The sequence below is a fragment of the Antedon bifida genome, chromosome 9 (assembly GCF_963402885.1).
Source record: "Antedon bifida chromosome 9, ecAntBifi1.1, whole genome shotgun sequence".
Lineage (NCBI taxonomy): Eukaryota > Metazoa > Echinodermata > Crinoidea > Comatulida > Antedonidae > Antedon > Antedon bifida.
In genome coordinates, this window is record NC_136234.1 from 906,829 (window position 1) to 929,319 (window position 22,491).

A 22,491-nucleotide genomic window follows, 5' to 3' on the forward strand; every position below is an offset into this window, starting at 1 on the left:
ATTTTTTTTTAAACGGTTTCAGTCACTAATTAAATGTGCTTATAGGCCACATTTAGTTTTATGTATAATCAGGGAAAAGTTAAATTAACTCTTCCCTGGTATAATATTACTGATTACTGGCCCATTGTCTAAAAAATACAATGTATATATGTAAACGTGATTGTATTGGGTAAACCCTTTCGCTTTCCCTTATGATTTCATTTATGGTTCTTATCAATTAGTTTTATAACCCTGTTATCGACATCCTAAAGTGTATCGACCGTTGTCAGGGGTGATATACCCCTATACGTCGCGCCATTTTCGCTCTTTCGAAATAATATGAATACTGTACTATACTAGTACCATATTTAGGCCTATAGAAATGTGATCAGCTATTATTAAATAATAATTATTTTTTATTTGTTTGTTGTATTGATTTTGTATCTGCTTGTCTATATATTTATTTTAAGAACGCACCGTGTATGAATGTATGCCACTGTTGTAAAGGTGTAGCTGCAATAAAATTATTATTAAATAAATCGGCACTAATTTACTTAAACGGGTTTTAAAAAAAAACTTGACATTAATACAATATTTGTATTAGAATATTGTATAATAGAAAATTTTACATACATTAAATAATTTAGTAGTATTACAAATTTAGACGAGGATGAGGAATTTATTATTTTAGGAAAATATAACGTTACTATTGTGTTTGTTGAATAGTCGAAATGATAACTGACGCCCTCTGCAGTTAAACAAAGTTGTTAACGGTTTGAGGGCGATATATAGTTTTTGTCATAATTCAGGCAAAGGATCCTGTTACATTATAAAACGTAATAGGCTTAGTTAACGATGTAAACAAGAAATAATTTCTTAAAAAAACAAACAAACAATTATTTTTGTTTAACAATCAGTAGTAAACATTTTGTGTAAATATAGTCTGGCCTACTGTATAGAACAAAAATATAATCATAAACTAAACTACAATATGTAGGCCTACATATTCCAGGGTAGGAGCATTTAATTTATAGGTCCATGGTAGGAGCATTAATTACTCCCTAATTTGACCCGGCTCACATGTATATAGGCCTAGGCCTACTACCTAGCTAGGGATAACGATGCAACATTAAAAGTTAATAGCATACATTGCCTGTTGATATTTTGTATCAATATTAAAATAAAGAAAGAATTATGAAAATCTAAGTAGGCAATTGTATGAACTTTAAAAATGACGGTTTTTAGTAATATATTTTGTATATCAACATTGTAAAATTCAATCAAATATGATATTACATGTTTATTAAGTAAAAAAGAGTGTTTATTTAACCTAATATTCAAAGAATTTCAATACATATTTTTCCCGTGTTGGACAAGTCAACCAATTAAAGGGCGAGAATCCAAAATCGTTCAACCGTGAGCCCTCATAGGCTCTCTTTTCCCAGACGTTGTTTGGGTCCAGCAGCTTGGACCTATCAATTAGTCGAGTTTACAAAATATCAAAAATGTCAGCCGTAGATATAGCTTCTGAATGAGTAGTCCTCTGGGGATATAGCTGGCTAAAGCCCCGGCGCGAAAAACATGAAAAGTTAGTATCAAAATCAGACTTTTATAGGCCATTTTGAAGTTTTAATAAAGTTAATAATTTTTTTGTATCCCATTTTTGGTCAAAGTGAATATCAATTAAAATGGCATATTAAAACACCAATATAGTTATCTTTAATAACAGTACCATATCATAGACAACTCAGCCTCGAGTCTTAGAAGAAGATGGAAGAGGGGGTATGCCTTACCTATAACTGAAAGTTTACACTTCAAAAGTGAGAACAATAAATTCCTCTACTACTAACATTATTACGAAATGGCACGGTAATAAATTTTATAGAAGGGCGTTTTGTAATGACGTCATATAACTCATCAGCATACCAGCACGGCGCTTATAACCGGAGCTGCAACAATAAGTCAAACAATGTGTTTTTTATTTGTCTATGGTTACAGTAATTTTATTCAAAGTAATGTTCAAAAAGTACTGACGAAATTGAATCATTTATATATTTTGTAATGTTCCAAAATACGGTTTATTTTACTACCAGGGTATTAGAGTGTTTACACATTTACATTACTGATGTCTAAGAATTATGATAATGATAAAAACTATAGTGCGTTAATTAAGTGCCAATATATAATTTTTTAAGGGGCCTTTTCTCCATTTTATCCAATCGAATCATGTTGTTGTATGAGATGTTTTTGTTTTTTAATTGTGTCTCAGAGAGCAACACCATTTTATACATTTATATGCATGATATAATAAATGGAAATGATGACCTTTCCACCAATGATGCATGAAGGACTAATCTCTACGGTAAGTTGTTTTATGTTTATTACTTTTCTGTTTTTTGTTAACGCCATAGGCATATAATAGCCTTTTCTGTGAAACGAATGAGGGACGACAACCTCTCATGAGATACCTCTATTAAGGGAACACTTTGAGGGGTCCCAAATATGTCCTCTTGATAACAATTCTGTGACTGTAATTGTTCGAGGCAATATTTGATTTTCAAATATAGCTCGCGTATACCATTCCACGCTAAATTAGGCCTACCCTAAAACGAACAAAGGATACAATTAATTTACAATGTCATAAACATGAATAGGAACAATATAATGGAGATAAGGTATAAGACATACCTTTCTCTTATCAGGTTTCATTATTTATATGATTGTTTGTTAATTGCAATGTAAAGCGATTAGCAAAATGAAGAAGTTGCCGCTGTACTCAGTTACCCGTCTACCAACACCAGACACACCCTTTCGGTGTCGCCTGTCTATTCGGTCGAGGGAACGGCCTTTGAAGTGGTAATTGTGTTTGATTTAAACTCACGAAACATTTATAAGAAATTATAATAAAATAATTTTACAGGATGATATCAATCACAATTTATGATTGCAATATAAAGACTCCAAACAAATGAATGACGATCTGTTTAATGTCACTCTTAGTAGGATTGCCGATCAGAACGGTTGTTTTAAAGTAAGTAAACGTTTTTTTAACAATTTCATTTTAATCATTCATATTCTTTTTCGAATACCAAATAAGGCTATCCGGATAGAAAATGAGTTGAAATTAAACAAGCTTAAAACAATAAAACCCAATATTATTAAACTCGCTAATTAGTAAATAAATTATTCGTCTTAGGCCTACGCATTGGTTCAACATTCGTTCTTTTGATTAGATTTATGTCAATTATTAATAATTATTATTCATTTCATTGTTTTGTCTTCTACCGTCGCGATTTTTTGTTCTTACATAAGTTGAGGACTGACTGTGAAAGACAACTACAGTACTTCCTAAATGTAACTTAACCTAACCCTCTAGATCATTACTCTCTCACTATAAAGTAACAAGTTTGCATTAGTGAATTGTAGTTTGGTCAATTCTTATTGATATATGACTAATATTCATGTTGTGACGTTTTTCATGAGGGGTCCCCAACTTAAGTACGAAAAGAAATATCGCAGCCTGCTCGTCCGTCCGTCGTTAGTATACTACAATTTATTGACTTATGTAGACTTCGTTCACCACAGCTCTATTGATAGTGATACCTAAAAATCTAAAGGTAACATATGACGAATATATGTTGCTGTATCACGGAACTTTCCTAGGATGCTGAACAATTTAAGTGACAACCGGGTATAAGGTTATCTCTATTCAATGACTTTAACACGATGTATACTATTAAACCTGTAGTAGCGAAATGACAGCAATGTGTGTCTATCTGACTTATACATCTGGGGGTAAAGTATTAGATAATGTATATGTTACTGTTTCTACCGCGCACTAATGCTCTTTTACTCGATTTGTACAACCTGTTGAAAATAAAAAAGCACATTCTGAGTTTGAATAAATAAATAGACCATAAAAAGGCAACGGGTTTATGTGGCAAATGTTACGAGATGTAGGCATTGTGAAGTATGTCTACGTGATGATTATATTGCATTCAAGACATTAGAGAATCATAACGACACAGATAATAAATTACTTTATGGTTTTTTCAAATGTCTGAAACCGAATAGCATGGTGACGCAAATATTGTGGAGGAGGGGACGTGAAGGTTTTCGTAGTTCAGTTCTGAAATTGGTTACAATCGTGTAGGCCTATGAACTTGAAGAACGGTAAAGGATACCTTATTCCGTATCGTTTTAATGCTGTGCCTTTCGGCATCAAAGTGACTTTCAAGAGGTTTACAACGTATAATTGGGTTTTAACAATCGTCCAACGTTTATTATCTCGCAACAAATCCCCTAATCAATCAAGAACGGTAACGAATAAAAAAAAACCGTATTACGAATCGGTGTTTCAATACACCCTTCGACATCAAACACTGCCAAGAGGTTTACAACGTATAATTGGGGTTTAACACTGCCGCTCAAAGTTTATGTTATCAGATGGGCCTCATAATCGATCAAGAACGGTAACGAATAAAAAAAAACCGTATTACGAATCGGTGTTTCAATACACCCTTCGACATCAAACACTGCCAAGAGGTTTACAACGTATAATTGGGGTTTAACACTGCCGCTCAAAGTTTATGTTATCAGATGGGCCTCATAATCGATCAAGAACGGTAACGAATAAAAAAAAAACCGTATTACGAATCGGGTGCAATACTGTTTCAATACACCCTTCGATCAATCTGTCAAGAAGTTTACAACGTATAATTGGGTTTTAACAGCCACCCAAAGTTTATGTTATCTCATAACAACTCTAACCAAATATTAACATACCGTCAAAAGGGAATAGTAGCCTACCTATTTTTCCGCGAGCGTTTACGCATATTTCAATTATTAAATCAGATACCGTATAAAGTAGGATTACTCATTAGTTAACAGTATATCCATGGAAATACATAAAACGCGAGTGAGTTGAGTTGTTGGCCAATCAGTTTGGATGATGATATATCGCGTTATGATTGGTCAAATTACACGCGGCGCGCTTACGCCCTTGCGTTGCGTCCAACATTAAGTTCATGTTGCAATTGCGTCTTGTTTTATATTTTTGGGGATCGGGTTTTTCGCAGACCCTCTTGAAATCAGTTTATGATTGATGAGTGTTATTAAATGTATTCAAAGCAAACACAGATGCACAATAAATATATAATAGGCACTGTACCGTCTTTTCACAAGAGAACAATCTTAATATTATGAGGCGCCATCGAACCAGTCTCTGAATACAAATATGAAGAATATACATAACAGTTTAAAATAGAGCCTATTGAATAAAGGGCCACGATCTCCTTCAGATGGCATACAAGCTGACCAGTGAGATTTACTCTGAGTAAACTTTGCAAAGACTTCCATCATTCATCAGTCTTTAAAACAATTTGTTTATTTTTATATTTTAAAGTTTAGTCACTCAGCATTCTTGATAAGTTTACCATTATACATTGAAAAAGGCATAAAAGCTGCTCAACGTTCTATCAGAAAAACTGTGTTTTTGATACGGTAAGATTTTTATCTTAATATCATAGCAATTTAAAAAGAATTTTATATAGTAAAGACAATTACCGTAGGCCTACGTAGGTGATTGAATATCGAACACATCAAGAGATATCGAACATCAATTTTAACTGTTGCTATAAATTATGTAACAAAACTTGGTTATATATTAAATACAGTTACTTTCGAGGGAAAGGACGCCAGTCAGACAGATATAGGCCTATTGCAAAAAATAAATAAGAAGAAAAGGGTTTATTCCATATAACTTTTTATAATCAACAATAATTTGGTGTTCAACTTGTTCCCACATCGAGTGACATTGTGACGTTCAATAGGGTTACCAATCCAATAAGCAACATGTTTTCAATAAGTGGTCGTTGTCATAACAACCACCGAGAAACACGTCAAATCATTTGATATCAAAATAAACACGCTCTTCATTCGGAGCTGTTTCCGTTTATAATAATTTTTTTATTTGTCAAATAGAAATCCTGGATTGGTCAAAAGTTAGAACGATGTACAATTCATCTCCTTACGTTGTAAATTTGAGAATCTGTTGACAGGTTAAGCAATAAACTACGCTTCATATTGGTGTCGTATGTCCCAGTCCCGTGGGGTATTTTGTGGCCTTCGACGATCGTATAAAATTGGTAGCATTGTTACCACGACTTTCATTTGAGTACTAACACGGGTTAAAGTATTCCTCATCGACTGTGAACGTGTATTATTTATCTTTAACGGCCTAACCGAGTGAGTCTTGAGTCTATCTACTAACTTATCCGTGTGTGCAATTTCAGGCTTGATAAAGTTCTTACAAAGTTAGTCGGTGGTTGTGGAAAGAAGACACGGTAATTCTAGTTATACTATTGAAAAAGAAGCAGGAAACAAAATGGCTGATGATAACTGTAGCGGAGGAGATCCAACTACCTCAGAGATGTTTAAAGGTACGTTCAATATCATAATGATTAGATTGGATAATATAATATAGGCCTATGTTTATATGAATATAATACGCCCGATTGGATATTATAAAAAAGTCATTACAATAATGATGGGCCTATTATTGTCTGTTTTATGGAATGCCATATTGACACCATAATGGAGGATAATTTAGTAATGCCGATTAGATGATGTAGGTACAGGAATTTAAAAACGGAAATGGTAAAAATTGTCCAGAGAATTAATTCACACAAAAACATGCATTGAAAAAATATGGTAGAAATTCGACAAAAATTATCGTACCATTAGCAATGACCTTTGTTGTCGTGGCAACCCGACAAGACATTTGCCCAGAGGTGGATATCGTAAATTTGACCGTGCTGAAAAAATGGAATCTATGTTATGAATTATTATATATATAAAACGAACTGGCACGATGCAAGATAAATAACGTATTTACTCAAATTATAAATGCAGTACAAATATTCTCAATCATTATAAAATAACCGTTCATTTATATTTTATTCCAAGTCACAAAGTTCAAAGTGACAATAACTAACCAATGCTATTTAGTGTGTACATTAATATTTGTATGTTTTTTTTTTAGAATTTGCTAATGATACAGGGTCATTATTGACATTAATAACCTTAACATTAATGTCATTTACAACTATGTTCCTGTACTTGGAGTCCAGTATGTATATTAATCAAAAGATAGCAAGTAGTCGACGCAGAGTTCGTCTACTTTGTATTCTGGGAATTTATCCTGTAAGTTTTACATTATTAATAATAATTAGTAAATTAAAATTTGTTTTCAAAAGGCAAACATTGAAATGTCTGCCAGTACACCGTTTAGTAAATATAATGTATTTTAAATTATACCTATACCATTGTATTGTTTAGGTATCACCAATAGGCCTACTCACTTTATCTAAATAATTATCTTTGATATAATTAGTGTTCGACTTTCGAATCCAGTCATTACCAAAATCTCGGAGTAATTAAGTATGTATTCTCTATAAGGCACCCCCATGACTAAATGTTAGACAAGAAATTTGAAACATAAATACTAACATGGCCAATTAACTTTGTTTAGGTTTTGTCTGGTACCTCACTAATTGCTCTGTACGTTCCAGCGGCTCATTTGCTGTGCAGTTTTACAGGCTCTATGTAAGTACGCACTCATTTTAAACGTCTCTTTCCCTCACAAAAGTACGGGGCGCCGTTCGGGACTTTAAAACTGAAGAGTTTACACAGACTATAATGTCACTTTTGCTTACTGTTATTTTCCTTTGCATAGTTTCTTTTCAGTGGCGATGTTCCAATTTCTGATGTTGGTTTTCGACTTTTACGGCGGAAAGATGTACGTAATAGAGGTTTTAAAAGATCAAAAGCTACCGCTAGCAAGTCCCCCTCTCACGTGTTGCTGCCCCTGCCTACCAAAGATGGATGTCAACGAGTGAGTATAGATTATAAATGTTTATAAATTATTCAGTTAATCAATATCGGGTTTAGATAGTTATTAATAAATCGATCAGTCACATGGTTTTAAAGACAATAACTGGCCTATGCAAAGTTCACAATTTAAGTCGATGGCGTTAACTCGAAATTATTCACTCCTTACTCGAAGAAGGCAGCAACGGCGTTCCATATTACACTAGTACTCGAAAGTTTTGAAAATGAGTACTAATTACTGTATTCCTATTTGTTTGTTCATTTTCTAGAAAGAACCTACGATGGGTAAAGCGGTTGGTGTTACAAGTTGCATTTGTACGACCTATCGCGCTGTTTGTTGCGTCCGTCTTGTGGGCGAATGGGTCTTACAGACCAAAGGTAGGGTGTATCATCTTCTTGGATAAAAAAAAAATATATGAAGATAATTTATCTACATTACATACATACTGTTCTCTCTAAAATTAAATACAAATACCGAATGCACTTCTAACTTTATAAACTATATGCCTATTCAGTTTTGAGAATTGTTTTATTGATAATTATTCTAACATTTTATTTTAGTTGGCGTTTGACGAGGCGTTTCTGTACATTCAACTCATCTCCTTCTCTTCTACGTTCATCGCTATATACGGCATCGTCATGATCTTCAGGGCGTCACGGGAACCTCTGAAGGATTTCAGAATCACTCCAAAGTTTCTAGCCATCCAGATTGCCTTGATCTTGACAAATGGGCAGACGATCTTTTTGGCGCTCTTGGTTCTCATTGACGTCATTCCGTGTACACCACCGTTCAAGTCACAGACAAGAGCAAATTGTAAGTTTATCCGATTAATCATGAACAACTATAATGACGAGCTTTCGTTTCTAAATTGTAGACGAAATATACTGTAATTTATAGGACGTGACCGTTTTACCGTCTTCTTTGTACCGTCATCCCGAAACTACCGTACTGTCCGAACTTTGCCAAAACGAACGGAAGCTATGCTATTATCGACAAACCCGATTGCCAACGACTACTGTCGATAACGATGACTGTCGAGACTGGAGAACGACTGACAAACCAAACAACCATCTAACTGTTAATTTTTTTATTTACACAGACGTAAATGACATGTTAATTATCACGGAGATGTTCTTTTTCTTCATCATGGCCCGAGTGTATTTCCGAACGCGAATCGGGAATGAAGAAAGCCTTCAACAAGTGAAAAACAAAATTATGTTGAACGCACAGAAACACTTTCCAGACTCTTGTCCAAACTGTGGCTTCAAGAATGATACAACTGATGACGTCAACGGTATAAAGATCATCAGTCATATTAACGGGCAGCAGACGGACGAGGCAACCTCACCAGAAGATAAGGAGAACCTCCTAAACCAGCAAGGCATGTTTACGATCCTTAACGGCGGGGAAACTGTAAATGTTTAAAAATAAGAAGCTACATATAGCTTGCTATAATATTACCAATGTACCGCGTCTTAAAGTAGCCCACTAAGACGAAAATGTTTAAATAAACAAATGCTGTAGGCTAATGTTTGTGTCGGGCGCAGCTGTATATAGTTAGCTTAAGCGACGTTTAACTGGTCTAAGTCCTAACTAAACCATTCAAGAGATGTTTATGATCCTTAAAGGTGAAACTGTAAAATAGTTTACAAATATCTAAAGCAGCTCGGCTGCGTCATAGCTTTCTATGAATTAAGTTTTTGTCGGGCACAGCTACTACATTTTAGTTAAAGTAGCCTAACTGGCCTGAATTCGGCACCTGCTTTCATTCCGATCTCTTTGTTTACTTCCAGCTTTCGGTATCTGAAGCTTAACTTATTTCTCTATGGTCGGAGTCGAGTAAGTTTCGTATTTTTGAGAATGTAAATACCCATTCTCTGATAAAACAAACTTGATCAGTGCATGCAGGAAAACATTTGATTTAAAATTAGTAATATATTGACAGGGTTACTCACCTAACGTTCCTCGCTTTGTATTTGTAAGTTAAGCGTTTTAGAATAGCATCATAGAGGTAAATGATGACGTAGGTACCCATAATTCCTCAAATATTTAACAAATCTAAAACGGAGGATACTATCCCATGGAGACTAAGCTTACGGCTAAATGAAAAGGACTAGCTTAGTAAGAACGCCTGGATATAGTCTAGGCCTACATGTCACAACGCACATGATAGAAATATCTTTTTTCCACTTTATGATGTCATTACCATCTATTACCACTACAAATGGTGCTTTTTCTATTGAATAGCTACTGAATTCCGTACCCAAGCGCACAGCTACTTTTTACGACCTTTTGAGATATGCAATTAAAATACTTTAATAATGACTTAATCATGTACAGCATTTAATTTATTTGTTACGGTATTTAAAAAAAACAACTTACAATACAGTTAATTTTATTTAAGTAACTGATAATATATTTAAGTAACTGCTAATATATTAATAGCATACTGATTTTATTTTATGCAATTTTGATAATGACGTCACATATACAGTAATACGTTTTGGTAATTTCGAATGCAGATGTACTAGGGTTTTTTACTGCCAATTATATAGCCCTACTGATTTTAATATGCTAATTAGATTATTACATGTGTTTCGCAGTTTGGTATTAACATACTTTTAGAAAAAATGGAATAATATGTTATATGTTACCTGTAATTGAGAGCCTAATGTTAATTTTAAGTTTTGTTTTGTTGCAGCAACATCTTTGTTTAAAGTTTAGAATTAAAATTATTTTTGAGTTTCTATATACTGTATTTTAATAAATTCCGTCCATAAAGCACACTTCTATTTTGTAGTCGGTCGAATTAAAATGATTATTGCGCACTGGCTAACAAACAGTTAGTGCACCAAATAGAAATGAGGAACTTGGGGAGTTGCGGAAAAATCTACAACGCCACCAACGTACGATTTGTGAGATATAAAGTGTGTATGGCACGCCGATAACCAATCAATTATGAAACGCACGAAATGCATAAATACCTTTAAAAAACACACTGATACGCAGTATAAGATGAACATGATACAAATATATTATATTTTACTTGATGGCAGTAACATTAAGTATCAACATAGAATTCTAAATTCTATAATCAATTATTACATCAACAAAAATATGCAAATTACAAACACTGAATTGAAGAAAAAACACTAATATATTACAATTTTATAATATTTACATTATATTAATAATTTTAAAATACTGAAAGAAGTTAAAGACCCCTTCCCTGCAATTTTGGACGTTTTTTGGAAAATAATACATATATATTACTTTAAAAACATTAAACCATGTCATTCCTTGTCTTAAATGTACGTTTTATGGTAAATTATGATAAAAAGTGAGAAACAATGCACTACCTAAGTAGCTCGCGGCGATCGACCTCTCGTGGACGGTCTTAGGCCTAGCCTAGGTAGGCTTAGTTTTGTAGGCCTAGCTGGTAAACATCGGTAACGTACGAACATCGTACGCTAGCTATATACCTAGCCTGACGTTGTATAGTTGCTGCATTAATTGTCTTTCTATTTTTGCCAGACTCCGTTGATACAAATTGGGGAAAACCCGGTATTTTCGCTGAAAAGTTAGGAGTCTTCCATTTGTTTTGGCCTCACAATCGATCGAAAAGTGGGCGAATTACAGGTGAACTGAAAAACAAAAATATAAATCCGCGCGCAATGCATTTTGGGATTTATAGCGGGCCGCTATAATTATTAGAATCGACTTATTTTTCACATTTTAACCGTTTAAAGACGAAAAAAAGTTATCGCAATAGGACCATATAGTATTATTTTTACATTAAATATAGTTTGTGATCTTAAATTAGATCTAAAAAACGTAGGGAAGATGCAATTAGTTTACACTGGGTTTCAACTATATTTTTCTATTTTCATATTTAATTTGTAAATCTAGCACTTGCCTAACATCACATCACTAATTAGCACAAAGTATATATACTGTCGACTGTCACGTGTAGTCCAAGAGCATTAGTTCATAAGTATAGGCAGACCCGGAAATTTTTGGTAACAAGCTAATTTTTTCAGGAAAGGTCGAGAACTATGATTGGAACATTATACTAAAAGTCCTGAAAAATCCTCCTTGTGCTCTCCGAGAAATCCAAGATGGCGTCCAAAATGGCTGCCATTTTAAATTGGTCTATAACTTTGTAACCGCTTGTCGTAGAGTATCGATTTTGGTGTCAAATAGTTCACAATATATACATTCCTATTTGCTCTAACAGAAAATGTTGTCAAAAAATGGCCGCTACTACAGTTTCTGGCAGTTTGACCTTTGACCTGGTCTTATCATATCTCGGTAATGGCTTGTCATAGAGTGAAGTTTTTGACAATCCGGAGTATAATATATGCCATGTACATAGTGTTCCCTGCCAATTGAGCATTTCCATGCGAAATGTATATGACCTGAACATTTCATTCTCACACTCATAGTATCATAAAGTCTATACATTTCCTAAATTACATAAAATTTCTACTTTTCTGAGCAAAAATAATTATCATAATTTCTATAATAAATAATAAAAATAACGACGTGATTTCAACAAAAGCACTAATTCGCGTATGTACTGTAATGCGAGTTACAGACGAATAACGCATTTAAAATGTATTCATGACATCTACATATAGGTGACATTTTGTAGCATTTTCAACCATAACTAGTATGAGAATTTCAATTAACGTGTCCCATAATATTCTTTGTTCTATCGAAGTTAAATAAATGATTATTTTGTTTTTTTCTTGTATAGTTCATACCCTTATTACAGTAAAATTTACCCTCAAGGTTATTGTTGAAAATAAAAAAAAAAAAAAAAATTTGGACGTTTTTTGGAAAATAATACATATATATTACTTTAAAAACATTAAACCATGTCATTCCTTGTCTTAAATGTACGTTTTATGGTAAATTATGATAAAAAGTGAGAAACAATGCACTACCTAAGTAGCTCGCGGCGATCGACCTCTCGTGGACGGTCTTAGGCCTAGCCTAGGTAGGCTTAGTTTTGTAGGCCTAGCTGTTAAACATCGGTAACGTACGAACATCGTACGCTAGCTATATACCTAGCCTGACGTTGTATAGTTGCTGCATTAATTGTCTTTCTATTTTTGCCAGACTCCGTTGATACAAATTGGGGAAAACCCGGTATTTTCGCTGAAAAGTTAGGAGTCTTCCATTTGTTTTGGCCTCACGATCGATCGAAAAGTGGGCGAATTACAGGTGAACTGAAGAGCTATATTGTGTAGTCGTTTTTTGATAACTGAGAGCTATCAGTGTGTATCATCCTCGTATATAATTGTTTCTTAGTTGTAATAAAGATCACATTATTATAACATCTAGCATATTTTTATAATATATAAATTTATAGGTACCAAAACTAATATTTTTATTTAAAAAAAAATTCGATAAGTATTTTAATAACACTGAAACAACATTCTTAATATAACAAATGATATGTAGTACTACTAAATCAATGTCTAATTGCATAGGACTATGTGTACAGTATTATGATCAGTGTAGTCAGAATTTGATAACTGAGCACGCATCTTTTAATATCTACCTCATCAATAATTAGCATTGATATCATATATCACATTGTTGGATATGATCAGTGTATTCATAATTTGATAACTGAGCACGCATCTTTTAATATCTACCTCATCATATTATTAATAATCTATATCACACTGTTGGATATGATCAGTGTTGTCATAATTTGATAACTGAGCACGCATCTTTAATATCTACCTCATCAATAATTATTATTAATAATCTATATCTCATTGTTCGATATGATCAGTGTAGTCAGAATTTGATAACTGAGCACGCATCTTTTAATATCTACCTCATCAATAATTATTATTAATAATCTATATCACATTGTTCGATATGATCAGTGTAGTCAGAATTTGATAACTGAGCACGCATCTTTTAATATCTACCTCATCAATAATTATTATTAATAATCTATATCACATTGTTCGATATGATCAGTGTAGTCAGAATTTGATAACTGAGCACGCATCTTTTAATATCTACATCATCAATAATTATTATTAATAATCTATATCACATTGTTGGATATGATCAGTGTAGTCAGAATTTGATAACTGAGCACGCATCTTTTAATATCTACCTCATCAATAATTATTATTGATAATCTATATGATTGTTGGATACGATCAGTGTAGTCAGAATTTGATAACTGAGCACGCATCTTTTAATATCTACCTCATCAATAATTATTATTAATAATCTATATCACATTGTTCGATATGATCAGTGTAGTCATAATTTGATAACTGAGCACGCATCTTTTAATATCTACCTCATCAATAATTAATATTAATAATCTATATCACATTGTTCGATATGATCAGTGTAGTCAGAATTTGATAACTGAGCACGTATCTTTTAATATCTACATCATCAATAATTATTATTAATAATCTATATCACATTGTTCGATATGATCAGTGTAGTCAGAATTTGATAACTGAGCACGCATCTTTTAATATCTACCTCATCAATAATTAGGTTATATGCATGATATGCATATAACCTCTTGATTCTGTCAGGATCTTTATTTATTTATTTATTTATTTATTTATTTATTCTTTCCTTAGCACTATTTTGTCCGTGAATTATCTTGGCATCAGTTTCATCTAGCTAAGTCAATTTTTCAGAGTATATTCCTTATGGCCAGGAATCGATGTGGTCATGTTTTCACGGTGCGCAATCATAAATTACGCGGTCTACGCGCGATTTAATGAAATCACGTTTGTAATCATATCTTCACAAGCACGAATCACTTTTAAACAAAATTTGGTACTCATAAATTTCAGGTCATATTTCATCATATGGCAATAAAATTATGTGCGTAGCGCATATAACGCATGCGTACGCGCGCTTAAAAGTTTTAAAATTGTCAAAATTTATTTTCGATGAAATTAGAGTACGTTTCAGGCAATTTTAAGCGTTTAAAAAATTGCCACGAGTGCGCAGAATTTTGCACGCACACTGCGCGTTAAACGTTAGTGCGCACTCTTTTTGCCCGATTTCTGTTTTACAACCTTTCTTTAATAATATCATCATATTTGATTCACTTTTCAACTCGAAAATGCGTTATACAAGCACATCAAAAGTGACAGGCTACGCACGTATAAGTTAACAAAATAGTGAAAATATGCTAAATTTTAAAATTAATATATATCGTCAGAATGCTGGGGAACACCTATTTTTTATTTCATTTTCTTGAAGTGTATGTATCATATGTATGATTTATTATCAAATTAAGAGAACAAAAGTTGATTAAGTCATCATTAATTGCATATTGAATTAAAAAAAATTAATTTCGACAATCAAACAAATTTTGACATTTTCTTAGGCCGAAATAACAAACTTAACATTAACTTTCTTTCTTAAGAATTTCATATATTAAAGTTAAAAGTATATAGTTTGACAGTGCATCATTTAAAAAATTTTTTAAAGATGTCATCATAGTAATAAATTATAATTCATTGCGGTATGTAATAATCTATCTGCACCAAAGTGGCTACTGAATAGTAAATACACGGAGGAATCTTTCTACATGTTTTAGTAAGTTGTCTATGGCTCGGTGGTCTGTGCTCGTGTCTATAGCATTCAAGGTACCGAGATCGAGCCTCACCTTGGGTAACGAAACGAAATAAGATTTTTTTTTATTATTTGTATTGTTTGTTCAATTTTATTTCTTAGTGTATAAATTATACACATGATTTATAATGAAATCTAGATAAAAAGAAACTTATGTCTTTATTATTATGTAACAAATGTGGTTTATGACATTATACGCAGAGGGATCTTTGATCGGATTGCGATACCGGCTATTGTATTTGCGTTAGCAAGATCCTAGCATATATTATAAATAATTAAAGATTCTGAGAAAATCAATCAATCAATATATCTTTTACAAATCAATTATCTTTATTTTAATCAATGCATATAACCTATAATTCGTCATAGTGACGAATTAAATCTAGTTAATATTAATAATCTATATCACATTTTTGGATATGATCAGTGTAGTCAGAATTTGATAACTGAGCACGCATCTTTTAATATCTACCTCATCAATAATTAGCATTGATATCATATATCACATTGTTGGATATGATCAGTGTAGTCATAATTTGATAACTGAGCACGTATCTTTTAATATCTACCTCATCAATAATTATTATTAATAATCTATATCACATTGTTGGATATGATCAGTGTAGTCATAATTTGATAACTGAGCACGCATCTTTTAATATCTACCTCATCAATAATTATTATTAATAATCTATATCTCATTGTTCGATATGATCAGTGTAGTCAGAATTTGATAACTGAGCACGCATCTTTTAATATCTACCTCATCAATAATTATTATTAATAATCTATATCACATTGTTCGATATAATCAGTGTAGTCAGAATTTGATAACTGAGCACGCATCTTTTAATATCTACCTCATCAATAATTATTATTAATAATCTATATCACATTGTTCGATATGATCAGTGTAGTCAGAATTTGATAACTGAGCACGCATCTTTTAATATCTACATCATCAATATTTATTATTAATAATCTATATCACATTGTTGGATATGATCAGTGTAGTCAGAATTTGATAACTGAGCACGCATCTTTTAATATCTACCTCATCAATAATTATTATTAATAATCTATATCCCATTGTTGGATATGATCAGTGTAGTCAGAATTTGATAACTGAGCACGCATCTTTTAATATCTACCTCATCAATAATTATTATTGATAATCTATATCACATTGTTGGATACGATCAGTGTGGTCAGAATTTGATAACTGAGCACGCATCTTTTAATATCTACCTCATCAATAATTATTATTAATAATCTATATCACATTGTTCGATATGATCAGTGTAGTCAGAATTTGATAACTGAGCACGCATCTTTTAATATCTACATCATCAATAATTATTATTAGTAATCTATATCACATTGTTCGATATGATCAGTGTAGTCAGAATTTGATAACTGAGCACGCATTTTTTAATATCTACCTCATCAATAATTATTATTAATAATCTATATCACATTGTTCGATATGATCAGTGTAGTCAGAATTTGATAACTGAGCACGCATCTTTTAATATCTACCTCATCAATAATTAGCATTGATATCATATATCACATTGTTGGATATGATCAGTGTAGTCATAATTTGATAACTGAGCACGCATCTTTTAATATCTACCTCATCAATAATTATTATTAATAATCTATATCACATTGTTTGATATGATCAGTGTAGTCATAATTTGATAACTGAGCACGCATCTTTTAATATCTACCTCATCAATAATTATTATTAATAATCTATATCTCATTGTTCGATATGATCAGTGTAGTCAGAATTTGATAACTGAGCACGCATCTTTTAATATCTACCTCATCAATAATTATTATTAGTAATCTATATCACATTGTTCGATATGATCAGTGTAGTCAGAATTTGATAACTGAGCACGCATTTTTTAATATCTACCTCATCAATAATTATTATTAATAATCTATATCACATTGTTCGATATGATCAGTGTAGTCAGAATTTGATAACTGAGCACGCATCTTTTAATATCTACATCATCAATAATTATTATTAATAATCTATATCACATTGTTGGATATGATCAGTGTAGTCAGAATTTGATAACTGAGCACGCATCTTTTAATATCTACTTCATCAATAATTAATATTAATATCATATATCACATTGTTAGATGTGATCAGTGTAGTCAGAATTTGATAACTGAGCACGCATCTTTTAATATCTACCTCATCAATAATTATTATTAATAATCTATATCACATTGTTGGATATGATCGGTGTAGTCAGAATTTGATAACTGAGCACGCATCTTTTAATATCTACCTCATCAATAATTAATATTAATAATCTATATCACATTGTTGGATATGATCAGTGTAGTCAGAATTTGATAACTGAGCACGCATCTTTTAATATCTACCTCATCAATAATTAGCATTGATATCATATATCACATTGTTGGATATGATCAGTGTAGTCATAATTTGATAACTGAGCACGCATCTTTTAATATCTACCTCATCAATAATTATTATTAACAATCTATATCACATTGTTGGATATGATCAGTGTAGTCATAATTTGATAACTGAGCACGCATCTTTTAATATCTACCTCATCAATAATTATTATTAATAATCTATATCTCATTGTTCGATATGATCAGTGTAGTCAGAATTTGATAACTGAGCACGCATCTTTTAATATCTACCTCATCAATAATTATTATTAATAATCTATATCACATTGTTCGATATGATCAGTGTAGTCAGAATTTGATAACTGAGCACGCATCTTTTAATATCTACCTCATCAATAATTATTATTAATAATCTATATCACATTGCAATATATGATCAGTGTAGTCTGAATTTGATAACTGAGCACGCATCTTTCAATATCTACATCATCAATAATTATTATTAATAATCTATATCACATTGTTCGATATGATCAGTGTAGTCAGAATTTGATAACTGAACACGCATCTTTTAATATCTACCTCATCAATAATTAATATTAATAATCTATATCACACTGTTGGATATTATCAGTGTAGTGATAATTTGATAACTGAGCACGCATCTTTTAATATCTACCTCATCAATAAGTAATATTAATAATCTATATCACATTGTTCGATATGATCAGTGTAGTCATAATTTGATAACTGAGCACGCATCTTTAAATATCTACCTCATCAATAATTATTATTAATAATCTATATCACATTGTTGGATATGATCAGTGTAGTCATAATTTGATAACTGAGCACGCATCTTTTAATATCTACTTCATCAATAATTAATATTAATATCATATATCACATTGTTAGATGTGATCAGTGTAGTCAGAATTTGATAACTGAGCACGCATCTTTTAATATCTACCTCATCAATAATTATTATTAATATCTTATATCACATTGTTGGATATGATCAGTGTAGTCATAATTTGATAACTGAGCACGCATCTTTTAATATCTACTTCATCAATAATTAATATTAATATCATATATCACATTGTTAGATGTGATCAGTGTAGTCAGAATTTGATAACTGAGCACGCATCTTTTAATATCTACCTCATCAATAATTATTATTAATAATCTATATCACATTGTTGGATATGATCAGTGTAGTCATAATTTGATAACTGAGCACGCATCTTTAAATATCTACCTCATCAATAATTATTATTAACAATCTCTATCACATTGTTGGATATAATCAGTGTAGTCATAATTTGATAACTAAGCACGCATCTTTAAATATCTACTTCATCAATAATTATTATTAATAATATATATCACATTGTTGGATATGATCTGTGTATTCATTTATTTGATATAACGCATCTTTTAATATCTACCTAATCAATAATAATTATTAATACTTAATGTTGGATATGATCAGTGTGGTTTTGTTAAATTTACTGTATACGAGAGATCGAGTCGATGGGTTTTGAAAATGTGTTATTCTTTTGTTCCTAATCACCCTATTGATTTGTATCCGTTTGTTGTTTAAATTTATACTTTTAAGAACGCATCGTTTATGATGAACGTGTGCCGTTGTAAAAATAAAAATATTCCATATCTTTTTATGTTTCATATGTATTGGCTTCTATTGAGGGTCCCAGTTCTTCTTAACAGAATAAATTTGCAGTGAATGAATAATTTGATAAATGAGGACGTGTGTTTTAACATCGATCTATACAGACCGTATTAATACTCTTCCAGAAATGATATGTTGCTATAATAGGCCTATGACGAATTTCCATTACATTAATAATTCAATTAAAAAGGAAATGTGTCAGAAATACTAAAGAATCCAGTAATCTTGTTGATTAATAATTAGTTGTACCATTTCTGATGAACGAACAGAAAACTAAACTTGCAGCCAATCAAAAAGCTGCTGTACTGTATAAGTAGGGAATTTTAGGTAGGAGTTGTTTTAAATGTCATTGGTCTCGGCTTTTACAAGCTTCTGACCTAGTTTGTGTTTTAAAATGTCAATTTTGGATAAATTGACAGATTTTACCATGTAAACTGTGCAAACTTAATGCAAACTTTAATAAAAACACCCCACAAACATCATTCAAACCACTTAATATTGATTATACCACTGCTAGAACTATAAAAGAGGACAATTTATGAAATAATTTTATTGAAATAGCTCTAGGTTTGATTTTTTAGGGTGAAAAATGTTAATTTTGGATAAATTTACAGATTTTACCATTTAGAACTGTAAAAGAAGACAATTTTTGAAATCAATTTATTGAAATAGCTCTAAGTTTGACTTTTTAGGGTGAAAAATGTCAATTTTGGATAAATTTACAGATTTTACCATTTAAACTGCGTAAATTTAATGCAAACTTAAAAAAAACACCCCACAAACATCATTCAAACCACTTAATATTGATTATATCAAAGTTATCAAACTATGATTACACTGATCATATCCAACATTGTGATATAGGATATTATTAATAGTTGATTGATAAGGTAGATATTAAAAAACTAAACAGATAATATCCAACAGTATGATAAAGATTATTAATATTAATTAATGATGATGTATCTATATTAAAAGATTTTTGCTCAGTTATCAAATTATGACTATACACTGATCATATCCAACAATGTGATATAGATTATTAATAATAATTATTGATGAGGTAGATATTAAAAGATGCATGCTCAGTTATCAAATTATGACTACACTGATCATATCGAACAATGTGATATAGATTATTAATATTATTATTGATGAGGTAGATATTAAAATATGCGTGCTCGGTTATCAAATTATGACTACACTGATCATATCCAACAATGTGATATAGATTATTAATAATAATTATTGATGAGGTAGATATCAAAAGATGCGTGCTCAGTTATCAAATTATGACTACACTGATCATATCGAACAATGTGATATAAGATATTAATCATAATTATTGATGAGGTAGATATTTAAAGATGCGTGCTCAGTTATCAAATTCTGACTACACTGATCACATCTAACAATGTGATATAGATTATTAATAATAATTATTGATGAGGTAGATATTAAAAGATGTGTGCTCAGTTATCAAATTATGACTACACTGATCATATCGAACAATGTGATATAGATTATTAATATTACTTATTGATGAGGTAGATATTAAAAGATGCGTGCTCAGTTATCAAATTATGACTACACTGATAATATCCAACAGTGTGATATAGATTATTAATATCAATTATTGATGAGGTAGATATTTAAAGATGTATGCTCAGTTATCAAACTATGACTACACTGATCATATCCAACATTGTGATATAGGATATTATTAATAGTTATTGATAAGGTAGATATTAAAAAACTAAACAGATCATATCCAACAGTATGATAAAGATTATTAATATTAATTAATGATGATGTATCTATATTAAAAGATTTTTGCTCAGTTATCAAATTATGACTACACTGATCATATCCAACAATGTGATATAGATTATTAATAATAATTATTGATGAGGTAGATATTAAAAGATGCATGCTCAGTTATCAAATTATGACTACACTGATCATATCGAACAATGTGATATAGATTATTAATATTAATTATTGATGAGGTAGATATTAAAATATGCGTGCTCGGTTATCAAATTATGACTACACTGATCATATCGAACAATGTGATATAGATTATTAATATTAATTATTGATGAGGTAGATATTAAAAGATGCGTGCTCAGTTATCAAATTATGACTACACTGATCATATCCAACAATGTGATATAGATTATTAATATTAATTATTGATGAGGTAGATATTAAAAGATGCATGCTCAGTTATCAAATTATGACTACACTGATCATATCGAACAATGTCACATAGATTATTAATAATAATTATTGATAAGGTATATATTAAAAAATAAACAGATCATATCCAACAGTGTGATATAGATTATTAATATTAATTAATGATGAGGTAGATATTGAAAGATGGGTGCTCAGTTATAACATTATGACTACACTGATCATATCCAACAATGTGATATAAATTATTAATAATAATTATTGATGAAATAGATATTGAAAGATGGGTGCTCAGTTATAAAATTATGACTACACTGATCATATCCAACATTGTGATATAGGATATTATTAATAGTTATTGATAAGGTAGATATTAAAAGATGCGTGCTCAGTTATCAAATTATGACTACACTGATCAGTTCCAACAATGTGATATAGATTATTAATAATAATTATTGATGAGGTAGATATTAAAAGATGCGTGCTCAGTTATCAAATTCTGACTACACTGATCATATCGAACAATGTGATATAAGATATTAATAATAATTATTGATGAGGTAGATATTAAAAGATGCGTGCTCAGTTATCAAATTCTGACTACACTGATCACATCTAACAATGTGATGATATTAATAATAATTATTGATGAGGTAGATATTTAAAGATGCGT

The 22,491-nt window shown here is 31.3% G+C and overlaps 2 protein-coding genes across 2 annotated transcripts in view; one reads left to right on the plus strand and one right to left on the minus strand.

Moving 5' to 3' along the window:
• Positions 1-22,491, minus strand: part of LOC144852099 (transmembrane protein 179B-like) — a 58,887-nt gene that overhangs the window by 8,338 nt on the left and 28,058 nt on the right. The window lies entirely within an intron of this gene.
• LOC144852098 (organic solute transporter subunit alpha-like) lies at positions 5,911-9,639 on the plus strand. The gene is made up of 7 exons (XM_078709806.1): positions 5,911-6,419; positions 7,022-7,182; positions 7,511-7,584; positions 7,715-7,873; positions 8,139-8,247; positions 8,431-8,683; positions 8,970-9,639. The coding sequence occupies exons 1-7, from the start codon at positions 6,365-6,367 to the stop codon at positions 9,293-9,295; spliced, it is 1,137 nt and encodes a 378-aa protein (XP_078565932.1). The 5' UTR covers positions 5,911-6,364; the 3' UTR covers positions 9,296-9,639.

Excerpts from the sequence above, each read along its gene's own strand:
- LOC144852098 (XM_078709806.1), top strand. The coding sequence starts at position 6,365 with ATGGCTGATGATAACTGTAGCGGAGGAGATCCAACTACCTCAGAGATG. Across the intron at positions 7,183-7,510 it reads GTATTCTGGGAATTTATCCT|GTTTTGTCTGGTACCTCACT; the intron begins GTAAGTTTTACA and ends AACTTTGTTTAG. Across the intron at positions 8,248-8,430 it reads ATGGGTCTTACAGACCAAAG|TTGGCGTTTGACGAGGCGTT; the intron begins GTAGGGTGTATC and ends ATTTTATTTTAG.